The 20,108-nt window shown below is 37.7% G+C and overlaps 2 protein-coding genes and 1 non-coding gene across 12 annotated transcripts in view; 2 read left to right on the top strand and 1 right to left on the bottom strand.

Moving 5' to 3' along the window:
* Nucleotides 1-3,968: 3,968 nt before the first annotated feature.
* Nucleotides 3,969-20,108, top strand: part of LOC109045313 (AP-1 complex subunit beta-1) — a 49,571-nt gene continuing 33,431 nt past the window's right edge. The window contains exons 1-6 of one of the 4 annotated variants that reach the window (XM_042724878.1): nt 3,969-4,528; nt 4,618-4,804; nt 18,253-18,307; nt 19,350-19,455; nt 19,563-19,698; nt 19,789-20,034. In XM_042724878.1, coding sequence (XP_042580812.1) covers nt 18,271-18,307; nt 19,350-19,455; nt 19,563-19,698; nt 19,789-20,034 — 525 coding nt within the window. In that variant the 5' untranslated portion in view covers nt 3,969-4,528; nt 4,618-4,804; nt 18,253-18,270. Of the gene's footprint in view, nt 4,529-4,555; nt 4,805-17,639; nt 17,783-18,093; nt 18,113-18,252; nt 18,308-19,349; nt 19,456-19,562; nt 19,699-19,788; nt 20,035-20,108 lie in introns of those variants that run through there. The other 3 variants (XM_042724879.1, XM_042724877.1, XM_042724880.1) reach the window with 3 other exon arrangements.
* LOC122137524 lies at nt 4,374-4,469 on the top strand. Its single transcript, XR_006154927.1, has one exon. It is a non-coding gene; the product is annotated as a Z30 small nucleolar RNA (small nucleolar RNA).
* On the bottom strand, nt 6,336-18,041 carry LOC109045309 (peroxisome assembly protein 12-like). Of its 7 annotated transcripts, none has more exons than XM_042724888.1 (4): nt 9,021-9,341; nt 7,582-8,117; nt 7,055-7,490; nt 6,336-7,012 (listed from the first exon to the last, which is right to left on the bottom strand). In XM_042724888.1, the coding sequence occupies exons 1-3, from the start codon at nt 9,144-9,146 to the stop codon at nt 7,100-7,102; spliced, it is 1,053 nt and encodes a 350-aa protein (XP_042580822.1). In that variant the 5' UTR covers nt 9,147-9,341; the 3' UTR covers nt 6,336-7,012; nt 7,055-7,099. The 7 variants fall into 7 exon arrangements, with proteins under 7 accessions (XP_042580822.1, XP_042580821.1, XP_042580816.1 ...); XM_042724882.1 differs by lacking the exons at nt 6,336-7,012; nt 7,055-7,490; nt 9,021-9,341 and adding exons at nt 12,985-14,491; nt 15,881-15,972; nt 17,529-18,041 and having other exon boundaries at nt 7,829-8,117; XM_042724883.1 differs by lacking the exons at nt 6,336-7,012; nt 7,055-7,490; nt 9,021-9,341 and adding exons at nt 12,985-14,491; nt 15,881-15,969; nt 17,529-18,041 and having other exon boundaries at nt 7,829-8,117.

Here is a 20,108-nt window from a genome sequence, read left to right as displayed (position 1 = left end):
GTATGTTAAAATAAGAATTTTAAAATCAATTCTCACATTTACGGGAAGCCAGTGTAATTGTGAAAGAACCGGTGTAATGTGTTCACGAGGAGAAGTACAAGTGAGCACACGAGCGGCAGAATTTTGTATATACTGAAGCTTGCTCAACGACTTAGCTGGAAGGCCAGAGAACAAGGCATTAGTAATCTAACCTAGTTGTTATGAAGGCATGTATAAGCCTTTCTGTGTCTGCAAAAGAGAGAAAAGGTCTAAGTCGAGCTATGTTTCTCAGGTGGAAAAATGCAGTTTTAGAGATGTGTTTTATGTGTGCTTCAAATGATAATTGTGGATCAAAAATGACACCAAGATTTCGCACCTGTGAAGTGGGGATTACTGTACAGAAATCAACAATCAAACTGATCTTCTCGGCCTTACGAGTAGCTGCCACTGTACCAATCTGCATCAGTTCGGTTTTGGAGCCATTCAGCTTCAGGAAGTTGTTATGCATCCAGATACTGATCTCTGCTAAACAACCTCGCAAAGCTATTAATGAGCAATGGACATCAGGACTAGTGGTGATGTAAATCTGCGTATCATCCGCATAGCAGTGATACCCAAGACCATGTTTCCTAATGATCTGCCTAAGTGGAAGCATATTAATGTTAAATAATATTGGACCAAATACTGAACCCTGAGGAACTCCCTGTTGAACAGGCACGGTATCTGAATTGTAGTTACCCAAGCCAACGAACTGGGCACGATTCGTTAAATAAGACCGAAACCAATTGAGGACAGCTCCAGAAAGACCCAACCAATTTTCCAGCCTGTCAAGCAGAAGAGACTGACATATAGTGTCAAAAGCAGCACTGAGGTCTAACAAGACCAAAATACTGCATGTACCGGAATCCGCCGCCATAAGAAGATCATTTACGACCCTAATTAAAGCGGTTTCAGTACTATGCCCTCTTCTGAACCCAGATTGAAAAGGTTCAATCTGAGACTGTTCAGAGCTAGGTGATTATTTAACTGAACAGCCACAACACACTCAAGAACTTTAGCCAAGAATGGGAGATTAGAAATCGGCCTGTAATTGGATAAATCAGAAACATCACAACCAGTCTTCTTAGGAACTGGTGTAATGGCAGCTATTTTTAGTTCTGGAGGAACAATTCCAGAAGTCAATGACAAGTTCACAATTGAAGTCATAAAAGGGCTGATTGATGCAAGGCAGTTCATAATGACCGAGCAGGGAACTGGATCTAAAATACTGGTTGTAGAGTTCATGGACTTCACTGTACTTATAATAAAATCATCTCCGACCATTTCAAAGTTTGAAAAGGTAGTAGTTGGGAAGTTTGAAGGCTGGATATTAACTATCTCAAGAGGAGCGATGGTATTTAAAGTGCTATATATACCCTCAACCTTACCGGTGAAATAATGAAGAAACTTATTACACTGGTCAACAGAGGGATGAACAACGGCCTTAGTTGGTTTGAGAAGATTGTCAACAGTCTTAAATAGCGATTTAGAATTTGTTGCAGCATTACCAATGATGCTTGAATAGTAGCTCTTACGTGCACTATTCAAAGCAGAATGGTAAGCAGACTGTTGTTCAGTGTAAAGAAGCCTGTGCACTGTCAGGCCAGATTTTTTGTACTGCCGTTCTAATTGTCTTCCGGCGGCTTTCATTAAACGTAAATCCGGGGTAAACCATGGACAGGGTTTCCTAAAAGTAACAAGCCGTTCTCGCACAGGTGCGAACTCATCCAAAAGTGAGGAAAGCATGGAATTATAGTGTTATAGTGCTCAGGGGCGGATTTAGTGAATTGGGGGCCCCAGGCAAATATAGGAATGGGGCCCTATACATTTGCACACATTTACCTAGATCAACCCTCGAGGTCCTTTTTTGTCGTGATGCTTGCTGCTGCACAATGGTGCCAGATTGTTGTGTCCAATGTTTCTACATTTTTTATGTACATGTTCTAATGGGATTCTTTAATTTACATTTATTCATTTAGCAGATACTTTTATTATTTCATGTTGTAGACCACGAAATAGCAATTGATTTACCGTTTTGTTTTTTTTTAACATAAAACAAAATAAATTATAAAATGATAAACCTCACAATTGAAACTTTATATTTCTGGGATGAGTCAGAAGTATAAATTATTATATTATTTAAAACAGATTTATGTGAGTGAATGTTCGCATTGGTCTGAACAAAAACTGCAGACTGGATTATTGAAAATGCACATTCATTCTCTGACAGTAGGAGGTGCTTTTGGAGTCAGAAATATAGTGGTTTCCCCGGTAACAGCTCTAAACAAAACAGCTCAGCTCATAAATTGTACTTTATCAGGTAAAATGAAAATGTGAGTTACCAGCGTAAGCCTACATTTTATTTTAGTCATTTTAACTTAGGGCTGTCAATCAATTAAAATATATAATCACAATTAATGGCATGATTGTCATGAGTTAACTTGTGAATAATCGCAACTTAATTGCACATTTTTATCTGTTCTAAATGTAGTACCTTAAATTAATATTTTTCCCATGGTTTCACAGACAAGGCTTAAGCTAGTCCCAGACTAAAATGCATGTTTGAGCTGTCTCAACTGAAAATATCTTGCTCTGACATATCTTAAAACTCATTGTTCTGTGTCAATATGCACACCTGTAACACTTTCTTTTAAGGCATTTTTGTAATGCAAAAATTAATTTATGCAATAAATGTTTATTATTAGTGAAACCAGTTAACAGAGCATGAAGAGTAGACATGTTTCATAGGTCATAGATGTTTTTCAAAGAACTTGTTCATGTCTATTAGACACATGAAAAAAAAAAAAAAAAACAGAAATACTAGCTTCCTATTACTTCTCTTTCTTTCCACTGAGCACTTTACACAAACCTGTTTGCATTTTCGCATGACAGGGCAGCTCACTTCTGAACATGCAAAATGTACATTTATTATTTATTATTACATTTGTTTGCCTCTCTGTGCCACATACTGTATTTTGATGCAGCTAAATTCTCAAAACTGTTTTCATTGATACATTTGACTGTTTGTTGTCAGACAACGGGATGAATATGAAATAGTGACTGAAACGCGACCCATTAAGACTAACCAGCTCTCCCTTCCGAGAAGTTAATCTGCACAAAAAATATATAATCGTGCCGTCGTCTGATAAAAATCAAATAGGCTACAGAATAGCTTGAAGACAATAGCTGTGCTGTGATTTCAGCTATACTTTTATGTAAAATTAGAGAAGCAACATATCAGTGTTTTAACTGAAAGCGCAGCTCCTTTCAGCCGCGCGCTGAACGCAGAGAGAGAGAAGAGTGTGCGCGCGCTGGGAAAGAGGGACCTCGCGCTCGTGCGGCAGTCAGCTTTAGATGCATAAAATTTTATTTTGCTACAAGCTGAATACACAAGAAGCACGTTCAACTCGGACGCGCAGACGATTGTCGTGCATAAACACCGTAAACAGCAACCGTTCGCGTGTCCGCGCTTAATGCTTATCTCCTATATGAAAAGCATTAGGGGGCCCTTGGCTTTTGGGGGCCCAAGGCAGTCGCCTACCTTTGCCTAATGGGTAAGTCCGCCCCTGATAGTGCTTAGATTGCAGTGTACGTGCAGTTAACAGTATGCTTGCTTACACTTCACACACAGCCAACCCTCCTGAGCCTCCCCATATCAAAATCCACATTCAGTCCCGAAAGCTACAAAAGCTGATGTTTGATTAATTTAATGTGGGTTGAACTGTTAAAAAAGCTCTCGTTTTTTATGTTTTTGATAAGTTACAAATGTCCAAACCAAATGAATTAGCAGCCAGGAGTTTGGGAGCAGCCTAACCTCTTTCGACCTGAGTGACATGAATTAACTCTCGTAATTGCTGATGATCTCTTGGGCTTGATTAGTAATTCAGGTGAAGCTGTGTTACGCCGCAGGCTAATGATGATAAATGTGAACAGGTGTGCAGAAGAGGCCTCTAGTGATTAGACAAACTATAAAGGTTAAAGGGGAAAAGTAGTTTCCTTGTTACCTAATCAGTCAATAATGACTTGACAAACAGTGGTTTTGTGTGACGATGCTGCTAAAAACCAGTTTCAAGCAGGTTTCCAAGATGTTTGAAGTGTTAGATCAAATTCACATGTGTGAAAGCAGGTTTGAGGGAAAAAGTTGTGATTTGAAAGTTCAGTCTTTGGAAACTGAACAGACGGTGACGTCTTCGTTAACTGAAAAGATCATTTATTTATTTTTAAATGCTTCTTGATGCCAATTCCTACTGTGACAGGTTTTGGTTAAAGTGTTTGTCAGTTATTCAAACTTTGGTAGATGTTCAATGGTAAGTGATTCTGCTTAATTGTTGAAAAGGACCATGCAAAGTTCCTGCAGCGATGATGAAAGAACTTAACTGACTTGGTATTGTTGCCCTTTGGCATCATTGACCAAGATCTGATTGACTAAGTTTAATCTTCTCTCTGAGCTGCTGACATCTCATGTTTGAGTTTGAGCAGAGAGCCAGTTTGCATTACTAATACGACAAAGGTAGTAACCAAAGATAGTTTAACTCTGTACTTTGATGTCCTTATTGTCTTATTCTCTTAACTTGTGGCACATTCTGTAATGCATTTCAGCAAGTTTTCAGGGAGTGGTAACACCGGTCTCATGGGTTTGGGAAAATTCCTTGGCCCTAGATGGGAGTATGAATCTACCAGTTCTGTGACCTCGCTGGTTTAAACGCTCTTGCAGTCTCAACACTCAATGTCCTGGGCCCCTGAGAGCAACTGCCACCTCCCATTTGGAAACAACCAAAAACAAAGTGTGAGTGACGATCTAAATGTTCTCTGCACATTTTTTTTTTTTTTTATTTTTTATTTTTTTTTTTTTGTAGCATAAGCTACACATGCTTGATTTTCAGATTGCAGCTTTTGCTTCAAAACAGTGTATTTGATTTATTTTTGAGCTGATTGGATTTGGTTTAGCTCACTGTTGTGCTCTGTTGAAATATGCTTTTGGTTCTGGAGTGACCTTATACCTGCTTGTTTTAAACCAGATTATTTACTTTATTCAAATACACACAAACGAGCTAAACCAACCAGGTTTACTTGAACATAAGCAGGTATATAGAGCACTGCAGTGATGTATTTTTGTAGGCCAACCCAGAGTTTATTTTTTTTTTCCATTGGCTTATGGATTATTGCAGAAAAGCAGCTCTTTGGCCAACAAATCTCATGATGACTTTTGCAAATAAACTTTTTTTTTTTTTTTTTTTTTTTTTGTAGCCTAAACATAGGCTATAAATGAACGCCACAGTTGCATGGCATCAGTATCACCATAACAAAGCTTCCGACAACTCTTTCAGTTTGAGTTAGACTAGTTTTGCAAGAGTGTGAGAGCAGACTATTGAGCAGATGTGTTTATCTGTTTTTATCATCATTAAATGATATTTTGATGCATATCATAAAGAGGTATTTAACATCCCAACTTCTGTAGTCTTATTTAACCACTTGTTAGCAACAGCCTTTTTCAAGACAAGTAAAAGTACTACTAGTTAATGTCATAGAGGAAAACATGAAACTATCCAGAGCTTGTTAACCACAGACCTTATTTCAGACAATTAACCACAAACCTATTCAAAAAAACCTCCCGACTTCAGGACAATGAAACCACAAGTGGTAAAGTGTAAACTCATTTCCTGGTTTTGACCTACAAAAAATAAATTCTCCATGCAGTGCTCTGTTACAGAAAAATCAACTTGCTTTTCCTCCATCTGTAATCAAATCAGTGATGTAAGGAGCTTCGCTATCCTTTGATCATTTGGTTAATTTTTCAAAACTTCATTTCTCTGTTTCTTGCACAATGAATCTGCCAGTCAAGACTTCATATCAGTTTTCTCTTACAGTTTGAGGCGTTCAGAGGCCCCTCGGCATGCATGTTGATCTGTGTTTTAGTCAGCTGTAAATTGCTGTGACAGGAGGCTTTACACATTTGCTGTCACTAAGCTACAACAGATGGCAGAGTCAGACCCTGTAAATTTGAGAATAAGCTCTGACTTGTTGCTATATATAAAATGTTCTGTTAAGATTAATGAAATGGCTCTATTTGAATGTAACTGTGAAAATAGCACCATATGAACTGAATTAGTTTGATCAGCTGTCATCAGTATCATAGACTGTCCTATGCTCTTCTGTAACTGTCTGGATTCAATAAACAAGTGGTTTGAATTATCATACTAAAAATTAATATAAGCTTATGATTAAAAAATATATAAAAATGTGCAAAATACACATTTCAAGTGATTAGCCTACTTTTGAATTCATTTTACAAAAAAATAAGTTTTCTGAGAAACTGATCAAAATGTGTTTATGATTAAAACAAGAAGAAATATCTGGGGCCCAGAAAAATCAACACAATTCAAAAGGGACATCTTCATACCCCACTGACAGATACAAAAACTCACTTGTGAACAATGTCTGAGAAAACCATTTTTCATCTAGTAAATATCTAGTAAACTAAATATATCTTGATTTAACATACTTGTACTGGAGAACAAGACAAATATGTATTTTTGCAATCAATGCTCCATTTAATGCCATGACTTTATGGATTTTAGACTTTCCGCATCAACTTGTCAAGGCTTGAATTTGCGGCAGGGTGAATTAAGACTCTTTATGGCCCACAATAACCCTGTTCTGGTGAGAATGACAGACTTCTTGAGTGACTAGCCTCCACTTTTGACTGCAACGAACATCTCAAAATCCAATCGACAACGAGTGCGTTTTTATTTTTTTCCCCAGGAATTACATTTGAATGCATGTCACAATATGAAAGAAAAGATCTGCCATTACTTCCATTGCATTGCAACTTTAAATAAGAGTCGGCAATGATGATATCTATGCAAATGTAATATTTACACATTTCACAAATTAATTATCCATTATAACCGTATCACAAAAATGAATTATAGTAACTAATAAAAAGTATTTTAGCTTCCTTAGCATAACAATTAACACTAAACCTGTTGTTCACTTGAACAATGTGTAATAATAATGTAAAATCAGACAGATCCACATTAATAATGCATCTTGGAAACTAAACTAAACCGATGTTACCAGTCTATCCATCAGGTGAGTATATTTTAATGAGGTGCTGCAGCCCTGAAGGGTAGCCAGTGAGAGGACACCTGTGATTGGCTTTTACATACACATATATACACTTGTAACAAAACACGTAGCCTGAAGTGGCCAGCGCAGTGTCATTGGTGCGCACTTTCCTGCAGAGCGGGCAGACTTTGATGTGTGTGGGTGACGTCTCCTGGCTGTGAAGGTGGAGAGGTGGCGGAGGGGTTGGAAGGGAGGTCAAGGATTTAACGGTGCTCTGGTTCTCGGATGAATACCACCACTCCAGGAACTGCAGGAAAAACACTCCAATCGAGAGGCTGGTTGACAGAGACACAGCCACACCACCAACCGCTGTAGAGACCCAGCGCTGACATTTCTCTCTCAAGCTGAAAAGAGAGATTTTTGCTTTAATTAAACGTCTTTATATTTTAATAAACCTCAAGAAAGTAATGTAGCATGGACTCATAATAAACTCACCTTTGACTGGGACTCAGTGCGGGGCCCGATGGCTTAAGATCCAGGCTAAGGATGTCATTAGCCGTGAGATATGAGAGTTTAACCCCTGCCAGCCACAGGAGCGGAGAATGTGTCCGTGTTTTGCCGAAAACATACAAAAGCTGTTGGCAAAAGACCCAGCCATCCCAAGCCATGCACACAAAGGGGTACGCAGCCAAAAAAGCCCTGTACAACTTCTGCATGAAGGACTGAGGCAAGCGGATGGAGAAATCGTCCTCGTCTCTCTGTCGAGCCAGGATTTTTTCCAGTTTGGTGTGTAGGTAAGGAAGGAGGGTCAGAAGGAACAAGGAGCGCCAGTGCTGTCTGCGCCGGAGTCCCAGATGAGCTGCACGTGTGCCGTCTTCTCCTGCGCGCTTCAGACCGTAGAAATTCTCCGAAAATGAGGCGCTGGTGCGGGAAAGGAAATGATGCTGCAATAACACGTCCAGGATAACATAAATCTCATCAAACCTCCTCCAAAGAACTCCATAGCGAGCGGGGTTAGACGTAGCAAGGATCTGTGGACAAAGACAGGGTTTACATATCAATGTTATTCAATGCCAGTAAATACTGTAAAGTTTATTTCATTACTATATTTTAATATATGTAAAACAACAGAGGTATGTTTGCAATGGTACACTAGGAGGTCCATGGAAATGTTCAGAGAAAAAAAAAAAAAAGTGTAAAAAAATTATTAAAAATAAGATTAAAAACTAATAAAATTGATTTAAAAATCTGATTAATTTAAATGAAAATTAAATTAAACTAGATTAAGATTAATAAATACATAATATACAACAGTACAGGACTAAATTAAGTAGAAAAATAAAGTAAAAATGTATCTTAATATAAACAAAATATTTTCCAATTTATGATTTAGATGTATTATAAAATTTTTGTTTTTCACGGTACAAATTCAGTCTCTATACAAGGAACTCTATAGATGTCTTTTATATTTTATCATGTGGATCGCTCACATGAGAAAGATCATATTTGGGGGTCTGTGGCATCTAAAAGATGGCCTATGCTCACAAATGTGGTTATTTTGTGTTTTTAAATTAAATTTTGTGTAAATAGCTGCAAGTCGTCTAATTCAGCCTTTGTTCATTCTTCTTGCTGGAGATGAAAGGTCAGGTTGAACCCACTGCATTGTGGGATACTGGTTTCAAACAGTGTTCTTGGGTTGTATTCTGCTCATTATGGCAAATATAGTGGCTCATAAGGTATTCAGTGCGTATACTGCTAGTATTGTATTTGGCACACAGTTTCAGTTCTTGTGATTCACTTTATAATCTGTCAGGTATGTTAGAGCATGAGGCAAAGACAGATGTTTGGAAGCAAGATTAATCTTATACCATAATGTCATTTACTGTACAGTGGTGGCAAATGCAGTACACGATATATTAAATGCGTAAGCATACCTTCACAGCATGCAGTAATGCAGGTTTAACAGCACTCATCAAAGAGTCCTGAGCTAAAACCTCAAACACAGAGGGCCTGTCTTCGGCTGGAGCCGCTGTTGTTAAGTGTGCTCCTCGCTCTGCCATTACACTGGGATCAACACAGATGTGAGCAAGCACGGAGAACTTCACCGTTCCGACAACAAAGCGAGCGATAATATTATGATTAGTCCTAAGAGTCTTTTAATACTAATATTTTCATCGTTTTATTAACCAAGACAATTTGGGCAGAAAATTACCCTGCACAAAAACAATGTACGATGCAACGGTCACAAGCTGTAGCAATACGCGATATTAGCTAAATTGGGCCACTTTTTGGTAAATCGTTTGGGACAATAATACAATACCATATATGCCTATTTCATGTGTATTTATGATTAATAATGACTGTTTTTGATCATTTTGTGTTGAAATTATGTAATAAAATATAATTATTTAGGCCCTACAGTTCTTTAAACATCAGTTGTGCCAACTTTTTTTGCATGAGCAGTTTCAGGTAAATGGGCCAGCTGTTTCAGGTAAAATGGGCCAGTCAAACTGCAAAGGGAAATAGTAATTTATCATCAATTTTAATTTTAAAACACAACTGCTTATACAGCCACATAACATTTAAACTGCATTAAACAAACATATTCATATGTGCCATTAAAAAAAAAATACATTTTGGGTGCAAACCCACATATTCAAATGTGCAATTAAAAAAGTCCATTTTGTAACAACATAGATCAGTGAACTGATGTCAGTGGTGTGTGTGTGTGTGTGTGTGTGTGTGTGTGTGTGTGTGAACAATACATTTAGAATGAAATGTGCAAATTACAGAAATTCACATTCAAAATTTAGAACTGATTTGTGTGTGTGTGATGAAAACATTTTTCAAACACAGTCTTTGCAAATGAAACCATCGTCATCACAGATACCATTCTCTTCACCACAGCTCTCATGAAACCAGGCAGAACATGGATCACATTTTACCCATTCCTCAGTACCCTTAGGGTCATTTAGGTCACCCATAGTGGGTGTTGCAGGCTTTGCAAGGTGATTTGCTTCTCTTGCCCTGCTTTTTTTTTCTTTTGGTTCTCTTTCCACAGATTGTAGTTGTTTGGTCTTACTTTCCCTCCCTGTTTTATCTTTGTATCCTTTCCTCTCTGGTCCTTGCTCCTCATCTCTTTTCTCTCTTTGTGTCTCTTCTCATTTCCATTGCATTCCTTTCTGCTCACCTGTTCTCTCACTTCCTGTCTCCTCTGTTTGCTTCCTCTTTATCTTTCCTCCTCCTCTCACTTCCTCTCTTTCCTTTTCCCTCTCTTCTCTCCTCTCGCTTCCTTCTCGTTTGCCATACTCACTGTAAATAAAATATCTACTACCATTATTACTGTTGGGGGGGGGGGGGGGTCATGGTGAGTGTGTGTGTGTGAGAGAGACACACACTCACACTCACACACACACACACACACACTCAAACACATGTGTATGTGTGTTTGTGAGTGACACAGATGATGGCCCATTTTAGCTGAAACCATGTGGCCCATTTTACCTCAGTGGGTTAAGGTAAATTGGGCCGCCAAGAAAAAACATCACTTTTTTCAAAAAAATATGTTCCTATACCAAACTAACAACATTATTTCTGATTGATGCCATTAAGACCAATATTATGCATAGTTTTTTTATGTGAATGTTTTTTTTATTAATATATTTATCATCCTTATAATAGTTTAGTTAGATTTGGTATGCCAGGCTACTTACCGTGCAGCTTTCTGGTGCAGTCTTGATAAGAATTATTGCCCCGCCCACCATAGCAACCATAAACCAATCAAATCACCTGTTACTTGTCAAGCACAGTTACGACAACAGTTTGAAATCCTTTGTAGTCATTGGTTATAAATTCCAGAGGGGCTGGGGACCCCCAAACCTTAAATGGCCCATTTTACCTGATGGCCCATTTTTACCTGATATCACCCTGTAGCAAATTTTTCCTGTTACTGGTGTTATTCTTCTGTCGTCTGTAAGTCAACAAAATAGGTTCATACTGCCACCTACTGTGCTGGGGTACTCTATAAAATATTCTATTCCGTTCCACTGATTCTAATGAATGGATTCTGAAACAATCAAAAACTACATTTCTCAATAAAAGTTAAAAGCAAAAACGTTAGATAGTAATGTCAAACTTCAAAACCAATCTATATGCATTTCATACATTTTATTTTTTAGGATACAGTGCCTTGCGAAAGCATTCATACCCCTTCATTTCACGTTTTATGTTGTTCCACATCAGTCTACACACCATAGGTCTGCACCATAATGACTGTCACAACTTTGTAAATTTATTAAAAAGAAAAAATCAATCTCAATTATTTTTGTGTATGATGCGCCAAGCTTTGCACATCATCATTCGGCAATTATCTGCCATTCTTCTCCTCATCTCTTCACCTCTCAAGCTCTGTCAGGTTGGATGGGGGCAGACGCACATTTCCAAGTTTCTCTAGAAATATTTGATTGGGTTCAAGCCCAGGCTGTGGATGGGCCACTCAAGGACATTCACAGAGTTCTTTATAAGCCACTCTTGCTGTGTGCTTAGGGTCACTGTCCATCTGAGCTTCTGAATGCTCTGAACTAGGTTTTCATTAAGGCCATCTCAATATTTTGCTGCACTGAGCGTTCCTTCTACTCTGACGAGTCCCTCGCTACAAGACAACACTACAAGAAATATCAATGCTCCTGAGCTAAATTTCAACTGTCCCAGATGAAAATGAATACTTATGCAATGGAATAATTTAAGTTTCTTATTTTTAATAAATTTGCAAAGATGTTAAAAACCTGTTTTGTTTTTTGCTTTGCCATTATGGTGTATGGAGTGTAGAATGATATGAGAATATTTTATTTTACTAGATTTTACTAATCATAAAAAAGTAATTTAAATAAATTTAATCTAAGGCAGCAACATAACAAAACACAAAAAAAAAAAAAAATGAAGAGTATGAATACTTTCGCAAGGCACTGTAAATGTATAGTACAACTAATAATGTTACTGGGAAATACTATATGCACAAGAAAATGTGGGCTCTTTGAGCTAGAATTTATATGTGACTAAAGCTATCATTTATAGCCTATGACTTCTGTTCAAATTTATTTAATATATTTTGTTGGGGGACAAAACATCTCAAAGAATACATGAAAGATCTTCCGTTAATACGTTTATTCTTGCAATGTTAATGTGGTTATTAATGGTTATTAAATGAGATTAAGTACAAAATTCAATTAAAAAGGTTTTAGCATTAAAGGTATTTAATTAAAGGTATCAAATACTTGTATTTATGCATTAAAACAGTACTTTTTATATCTTGTTTTAACAGCACATACCTGCTTATGTAACTATATTTGGTGTTTCTGCCATAAAAGCGAAATTGATAGACTTATACAGTGTACTTTGTGTTGACGGCCTTTAATACCCTGTAGTAATACAGTTTTCCCAATTTACAATGAGGCAGCACTTAAGTCCCCAGTACTGCCAAGTTCTTCGCTCACCATTAAAAAAAAAACAGCTGCACATACATTGTGATGCTGCTGGTGCTACTGGAAGGGGAATTTACATAAGTATATAAAGATGTGCTGTGTGTTAACCTCTCAATAACACAGCAAACACAAACTTGATAGAAGCTACAACATGCACCACAATATGTGGCAGAATAGCAAGATGTTCCAAATACAATGACAAACAAGTAAAAAAAAAAAAATAGATATTACGAGTCTTTGCTTCAGCTTCCTGAACTACATTTGAGAACACAAGAACATTATGCAAACAACTAGTTTCATAAAGTAGAATAAATGAACTAAGAGTAATACACATGCATAAGTAAATTACGTGAAACTTTAGAATAAAACGTCTTTTGGGAGGAACTCATCTCTGCTAATTTACTAAAACTCTTCTCACTTGGAGGGCAGCGTCTGCAGCTTCTCTCTAGTATGGATCCCCTCATGTTTTTTCATGTTTCCCAACAAAGAGAATCCCTTGTCACAGTGCGAACACTTGTAAGGTTTCTCTCCAGTGTGACTGGTCTGGTGCTGTTTCAGTTCAGTATTTGTAAAAAAGGACCTCCCACACTCAAAGCACAGAAAAGACTTCACAGAGCCGTGTCTTCTCTGGTGCAGTTTAAAAACACTCAGCAGACTAAAACTCTTGTCACAGAAAAGACAAAAATAATTTCTGACTTTAGCATGAACTTTCAGGTGGCTCTTCAGGGTTGATTCCAGATTAAAACCTTTGCCGCATTGATCACAGTAAAACGGTTTATGTTCAGAATGGGTTTGTAGATGTTTTTTTAGCGTGGAACTGTGTGTGAAACTCCTAGCACATTCATCACAAGCGTGTAGCTTTTCTCCAGTGTGGATTTTCTTGTGTACCATAAGGTTGGATCTTTGTGTGAATTTCATCCCGCATTGCTCACACGTGTGCGGCTTCTCTCCGGTGTGAACTTTCATGTGTTCATTAAGGCTTTTTTTGAGTGCAAAACTCTTCCCGCACTGATCACATGTGTGTGGCTTCTCTCCAGTGTGGATAGTCATGTGTACCGCAAGGACGTTTTTTCTTATAAAACCCATCCCACACTGATCACATGTGTGCGGCTTTTCTTCAGTGTGAACCAGCATGTGGCTCTTAAGGGATTGCTTTAGAGAGAAACTCTTTGCGCACTGATCACACGAGTACTCCTTCTCTCCAGTGTGGATAAGCATGTGTCTTTGAAGGTGTTCTTTTCGTGTGAACCCCTTCCCGCATTGATCACATGCGTGCGGCCTGTATTCAGTGTGGATCGTCATGTGTTGCCTGAGATCTATTTTGCATCTGAATCTCTCCCCACACTGCTCACAAACATGTGACTTCTTTCCATTGTGGATTTTCATGTGTGATAACAGGCTTCTTTTGACGTCAAAACTCTTCCCACATTGATCACATGTGAATGACGTCTCTCCAGTGTGGATTGTCATGTGTCTCTGAACGCTGTCTTTTCGTAGGAAACTCTTCCCACAGTGATCACATGAGTACGGCCTTTCACCGGTGTGGATTTTCATGTGCTCCTTAAGGTGTGCTTTTTGTGAGAAACTCTTCCCGCACTGATCACATGTGAACGGCTTCTCTTCAGTGTGGATTCTCGTGTGTATCCCAAGATGTCCTTTGAGTTTGAAACCCTTGCCGCACTGATCACACGTGTGGAGCTTCTCTCCACTGTGGATTTTCATGTGTTTCTTCAGGTCTTCTTTGCATGTGAAACTCTCCTCACACTGATCACATGTGTACAGTTCATCTCCAGCGTGGATCCTCACTTGCTGCCTGATGGCTTTTTTGTGTTTCTGCTTCTTTCTAGTACGAATTCTCGTGTGAGAAGAGCCATTGACAGATTTTGGGGTTTCTTTTTTTCCTTTCTTGCTCACTTCCATCAGGTCTAAAATAAACATTACAAATCAAAAGAGATACCAATTAAAATTGAGCACCACAGTTAATGAACTTACAACACAAACATCTTTTCACGTTCTCATGTTTGATGTGCAATAACTGCACAAATATCAGCATTTTTATGAGCGTGATTTGTAATGCTAAATGATAAAAATATATTTCTAGGACATATTACAGCTGCCTTGTAACATCTCTAATTCCTTTTTACAGTACTTTTAGCATAAGAATGAGGAAATTTTAAACTGAGCGATCTTTTGAAGGCCCTTTTAATTCAGAAATATGGCAATATCTCCATGGTCTCTACGTACTTACAGTAAAAAAGGGAAAAAAATGATGTCAGTCATCGTGATATTTAGTTGTTTTAGCTTATTTTAAAAGCATTTTACATCTTGAGGCTCCATGTTTGGTGAGGCCCCCTGGTGGCACCTGGGGCATCGGTTGAGAGCAACTATACACACACACACACACACAGTAATATGGTGGTTCACTGGCTGGGAGACAAGGATATTTTTTATGGATTCTACTGAAAGAGAAGCTTCGGGATACTGAATACCTTGCTTTTATGAGAAAACCTCTTTTTGCTTAATGAGTTATTATCAAATAATTATTTTGCAGTGAGCTACAGTTTGTCTACAAAAAAAATGCTGTTGTATTAGCAAAGTTTTTGCGACAGCTAGTATCAAAAACTGCATAGTACATCAAGATGTTTCACTATAACTATAATCTCTGCATTCTATATAAAAGTGCTGATCACTAGTTGGTAATGCATCTCTGCAACTTCCACTAGAAGCTCTTGTTCTCATAAAAACAGTTAGCAACCTACAATTCATGCATAAACATTGGCTGAACCATCCTAAAATATGCATCTTTTCATTTAACACGATTTGACCATAAGAAATACCATATGAGACAGTTCATGGCTTATGTTATTGCTGATTTGAAATATGTTATTGAAATAGGAGTTTGGCAAGCATTTTTTTTTTGTTGTCATTTCCCCATTCAAACAGGTAAAAGTTGGTCTTGCACGCCTGAAACATCTTTATGCAAATGACTTCAATGCATTCATGAAATGCAAATATTTTATTTAAAAAATTTTTTTTGGCTTCTGCTCATATGTGTGGGGTACGAAGAAAAATGCAACTTCATGTCTGATCTCAGTGTGCTAACACCACCAGATACTACTGCAGTGCAGGACATATGAAATAATATTATAACTTAGTGGATTGAGCACACTTTCTGAATAAAAACAGGGTTGCTTCAAGAAAATACTTGTGCCATGAATGGCTTCATAGGAATACACTGGTTCAGGTCATGTTTTGAGTGGAAGGGCTTATAGAATTTACAGTAGCCTAATGAAGTTTCAGGAGCAGACACCGACCTCTTTGTTCTTCAGTCTCATGCGGTTTCCTTCTGCAGAGATCACTCATGTTCTCAGTCAGTGTGAAATGTGATTGTTGGGTGGCAGTTCTGCTAAAAACAAACAAACAAAAAAAGTTACAATTTCCATCAAGACATAATAGTAGCGTGGTTTTGAGTTAGTTTAGTCAACTCAGTGTTTGACTTTGAAACTCGTGAGTTTATGTTTATCTACGGACATGCAAACCTATCCATTCTCAACAGAACGCCGAATCCAAACCACCACAGAAGCAGGCAGTAGCTACTTCTTTAATTTATATATACTTCTTAATATGTTTTTGATGACTGTGAGCAATGTTTTCTTTGCTTAAAACAATGTATTGTATTGCTTGTTTAATGCTAAATAAATAAAAAGGAAAGCTTGATCCAAAGTTAAAAAAATAAAAAAGTAGGAAATGAGACTAGCCTATACAACATATAGGAGTTGCACTATGCAGGTTTTCTTTTTACAAGTTAAAATTAAGTTACTTACATTTTAGACACAATAGTGTCTGATTTTGCTCTTTAGTCGATGAAAATAGATTTAAAAATTCACAGCACAGCCACTGCGCATCTTCTAGCAACACACAGTAAAGTTAGTGATTATTTGCTAAATGAATCCGTCTTCTGAATGCTTTAATGACCCCTTCATAGGTTACTTCTCAGACTTATGATCCCAGTGAGGCTGTGTCCTGACTCCTTCCTAGACCAGATCTTTTGAGGCTTCTAGGCTGCTCAACCCCCATCTCACACGCCCTTTTAACAAACGCATGAGCTTACCGTGCAAACCAGTTTGAGACAAGACTTTTTTCATCTACATTTTTAATCTTACATTATTTGTTTGTTTTTAGTAGATCTCATTTTAAGCAAAATATAAAAATGGTCCAGACTTCAAGAGGAAAACTCTGAACCCCTATTTTCTGTGCTTTACGTATGTATCTAAATGTAAAGAAAAAATAGTCTGATAAAACATCTGATCTTACATTTTAATAATCATATCTGAATGAAATTAATTTATTTTTTTTACTACATTGCCCTATGGCTCTGAGGACCCAATATCCTAATTTATAAAGACTATCCATAGTAGATACTGGGTCTCTTTGAACTTTAATTGAACACCCCTGGGGTGTAGAGGGTGGGAAATGAAGAGACAACAACCAATAAAACAGACATCTGCACACCTTCAACACACTCGTTATGCAGAAAATGCATTTTTAAGTATTTGCACATTTGTGGTATCTTTTGAAGGGAGACATTTGTAATAAGGTTGAACCAAGTACAGTACAGTAAGAAATTATATATATTATAACGTGATAATAAGATTGTGCACAATGTGTAGAGTTATGCCATACTTAATCAAAACAATCAAACATGCGATGGTTGGCAGTGTTCAAGGGATAAAATGTAACAAAATTAAACAAAAGAAAAAAGGGGAGGCTCTTTAGGCACATAGTCACAAATATTTTGGAATCTAGTCTAGATTTCTTGACTTTATGTAGCACACTCACTGGTTTCCACGCAATCTGAGACAAATAACACTTGCCGTGATATTTCCTCCTGCATCACTGAATCTAATATGACCTCGTGAACTGATGTAATAAACTCGCCGGGTTTGTATGAAGCCCACTCACGTTATATAAGAATGGTGCATGATTGCAGCCACACACCCGTGCCCTGTCTGCATCCGGGGTAACATCTGTGTGGCTCCGGTCGGTCTCACGCGATCTTCCCGGTCGTTGGTTCCGCGCTTCATTTTGTTTTTCCGGGTGCGCTCCATCTTCCAGGGCCGACCAAAAGCAGAGGAAGCAACCGTATCTCCCATATCTCCGGGAAGAGCTCCAGTAAACGAAGATTTTCGTATATTGCGTCGATTCTTACATCCCTTGTGCGTATCGGATTTTTTTGTGTTTTCATCACTTGTTTGCGTTATAATTTTAGAAAGGACAGATGTCTGTATTTCAGTCGATAAAGGTCCTGCTTCCAAGGTTTTCGCTAGCATAGCATAACGTTAGCTGGATAATTTTTGGGTCACGCCCAATTAATAAACTTAACAGTCATAACATTTGTGAAGTACAGCTGCAGATATTAAGTTTGACGTATATTTTCAGTTTATGTAATCGTTTGTAATGCAAGGCTGTGTTACTGTGTATGTTCATGTAGCAAATGGTCTACATAACTGTCCCTGATGATTTTCTGTGTTAATTGGCAATTACAGGCACGTTTCACATTTGTATCTGTATTCTAATGTCATGAAAATTGCCAGCCGTCAATAAAGGATCATTTGAGATTATACTGTTGCTTTTATGCGTTTTTAAAATGTTGATATGTAAATGTGCTTTATTTCCTCTTCTTCAGATCTGAGAAGCTGTCAGAATGACTGACTCCAAGTATTTTACCACCAACAAAAAAGGCAAGTAAAGAGCTTAAATTTGTTTGTTTAGACTATGGGATGGTATTAGGATTAAAAAAAAGAACTGATCTAAAAGCCCTGAACAATTTACAGTTTGATATGATATTTTAGACCATGTTTGTTCGGTTCTGGTGTTTCGTTCTTTATTATGAGTCGTGATAGTTTGGGTTGGACTCGGACTGAAATCCTGAGATTTTTAAAAATACTTTGAACCAAGACAAAATAAAGAAAAATTATAACTGAACTCAAAACCCAACACCATATAAAAATAATTGTCTGTAATAAAAATGTACTTAAAGTTTACTGTAATAATACTACAATGTCTTCAGATCCCATTAAATACTTTTAAATTATGAACTGGAACAGGAACAGGCATTATTAATAAGATATTATCATTGATTCAGTATTTCAGATCCCCCCAACCACCCACGTGTAAAAACTCATTGGATAAATATGCACAAATCATAGAGGCTAAAACACACATTTTGGCTTCAAAATGTGAATTTCACCAAAAGCCACTGATTCTGAGGCATTATAAGTTCTGTTCCTGCAATAATCGTGGAATAGAATTATAAAATGTAAAAATATTTCATTTTTGTCTTTTGAAATTTGCATTCAAATATGTTTGGCTCAAAAATCTGAAAGGCAAGTGCCCCGAGCTTTGAATGGTCACGATGCCTCTGCATTTGCACGCTCATTTCTGTAAATGATCCAAGTATAAAACACACACACACAGTTCCTCGATCTTTTCAGTTTGCATACAGGCACTCTGACACACCACCAATCTTTATTAAGTTGTTGATTTCCAGGTCATTTTAGGGGTACATTTGTATCAAGAACACTGTAGCAATCATTTTTGATTAATTTAAAAGTGGAAATATGACGAGTAAATATTTCAAGAATCAGTGGAATAGTAGTAAAATAGTAAACAAAGTTTATTTTGACTAAATATAGTGTAGAGTAATTGTGAATTTAATACTACCCTTCTGCTCTATAGAACTTGTATAAGCATTAACACTGATCATGTTACTCTCTGTTACAGGTGAAATCTTTGAGCTGAAGGCCGAGCTGAACAATGAGAAGAAGGAGAAGAGGAAAGAGGCAGTGAAGAAAGTCATTGCAGCCATGACTGTGGGCAAGGATGTCAGGTGCTTTGAATCTGAATCAGATATGCACTCTTACGTCCCACATTTCTTAAAAGATGATTATTTTCACCCTAATAGTTATGCTAATACCCTTTTACTGGTTTATTTAGTTCCTTGTTTCCAGATGTGGTAAACTGCATGCAGACCGATAACCTGGAGCTGAAGAAACTGGTTTACCTGTACCTTATGAACTATGCCAAGAGTCAACCTGACATGGCCATCATGGCCGTTAACAGCTTTGTCAAGGTGAGAATTGCTGTTAAAGTCTGGATCTAATTTGGATATGATTTTGTCAAATTCCACCAAGAGGTCTGAATATTCTTTCTTTCTTTTTAGGACTGTGAAGATCCAAACCCTCTGATCCGAGCTCTGGCTGTGCGTACAATGGGCTGTATTCGTGTGGACAAGATCACTGAGTACTTGTGCGAGCCTCTGCGAAAGTGTCTGAAGGATGAAGACCCCTATGTGAGGAAGACCGCTGCAGTGTGTGTGGCTAAACTGCATGACATCAACGCCCAGATGGTGGAGGACCAGGGCTTCCTGGATTCTCTCAGGGACCTGATCGCTGATTCCAACCCCATGGTTAGATACTTTGGATCTAATTGTCCTAAATGCATACTTCCCCATTCACAATTCTTTACTGATATCTGATTTTC

Source organism: Cyprinus carpio, chromosome B5 (genome assembly GCF_018340385.1).
Source record: "Cyprinus carpio isolate SPL01 chromosome B5, ASM1834038v1, whole genome shotgun sequence".
Classification (NCBI taxonomy): Eukaryota; Metazoa; Chordata; class Actinopteri; order Cypriniformes; family Cyprinidae; genus Cyprinus; species Cyprinus carpio.
The sequence above is the reverse complement of the archived record's forward strand: the minus strand, read 5'-3'. Positions and strand labels throughout refer to the sequence as shown.

Coding starts and splice junctions, on each gene's coding strand:
- LOC109045309 (XM_042724882.1), bottom strand. CDS start 17,896: ATGCTAGCGAAAACCTTGGAAGCAGGACCTTTATCGACTGAAATACAG. Junction 15,973..17,528: donor ATGCACCATTCTTATATAAC/GTGAGTGGGCTT, acceptor GTTTGTTTTTAG/CAGAACTGCCACCCAACAAT. Junction 14,492..15,880: donor TGAGACTGAAGAACAAAGAG/GTCGGTGTCTGC, acceptor TGTTTATTTTAG/ACCTGATGGAAGTGAGCAAG.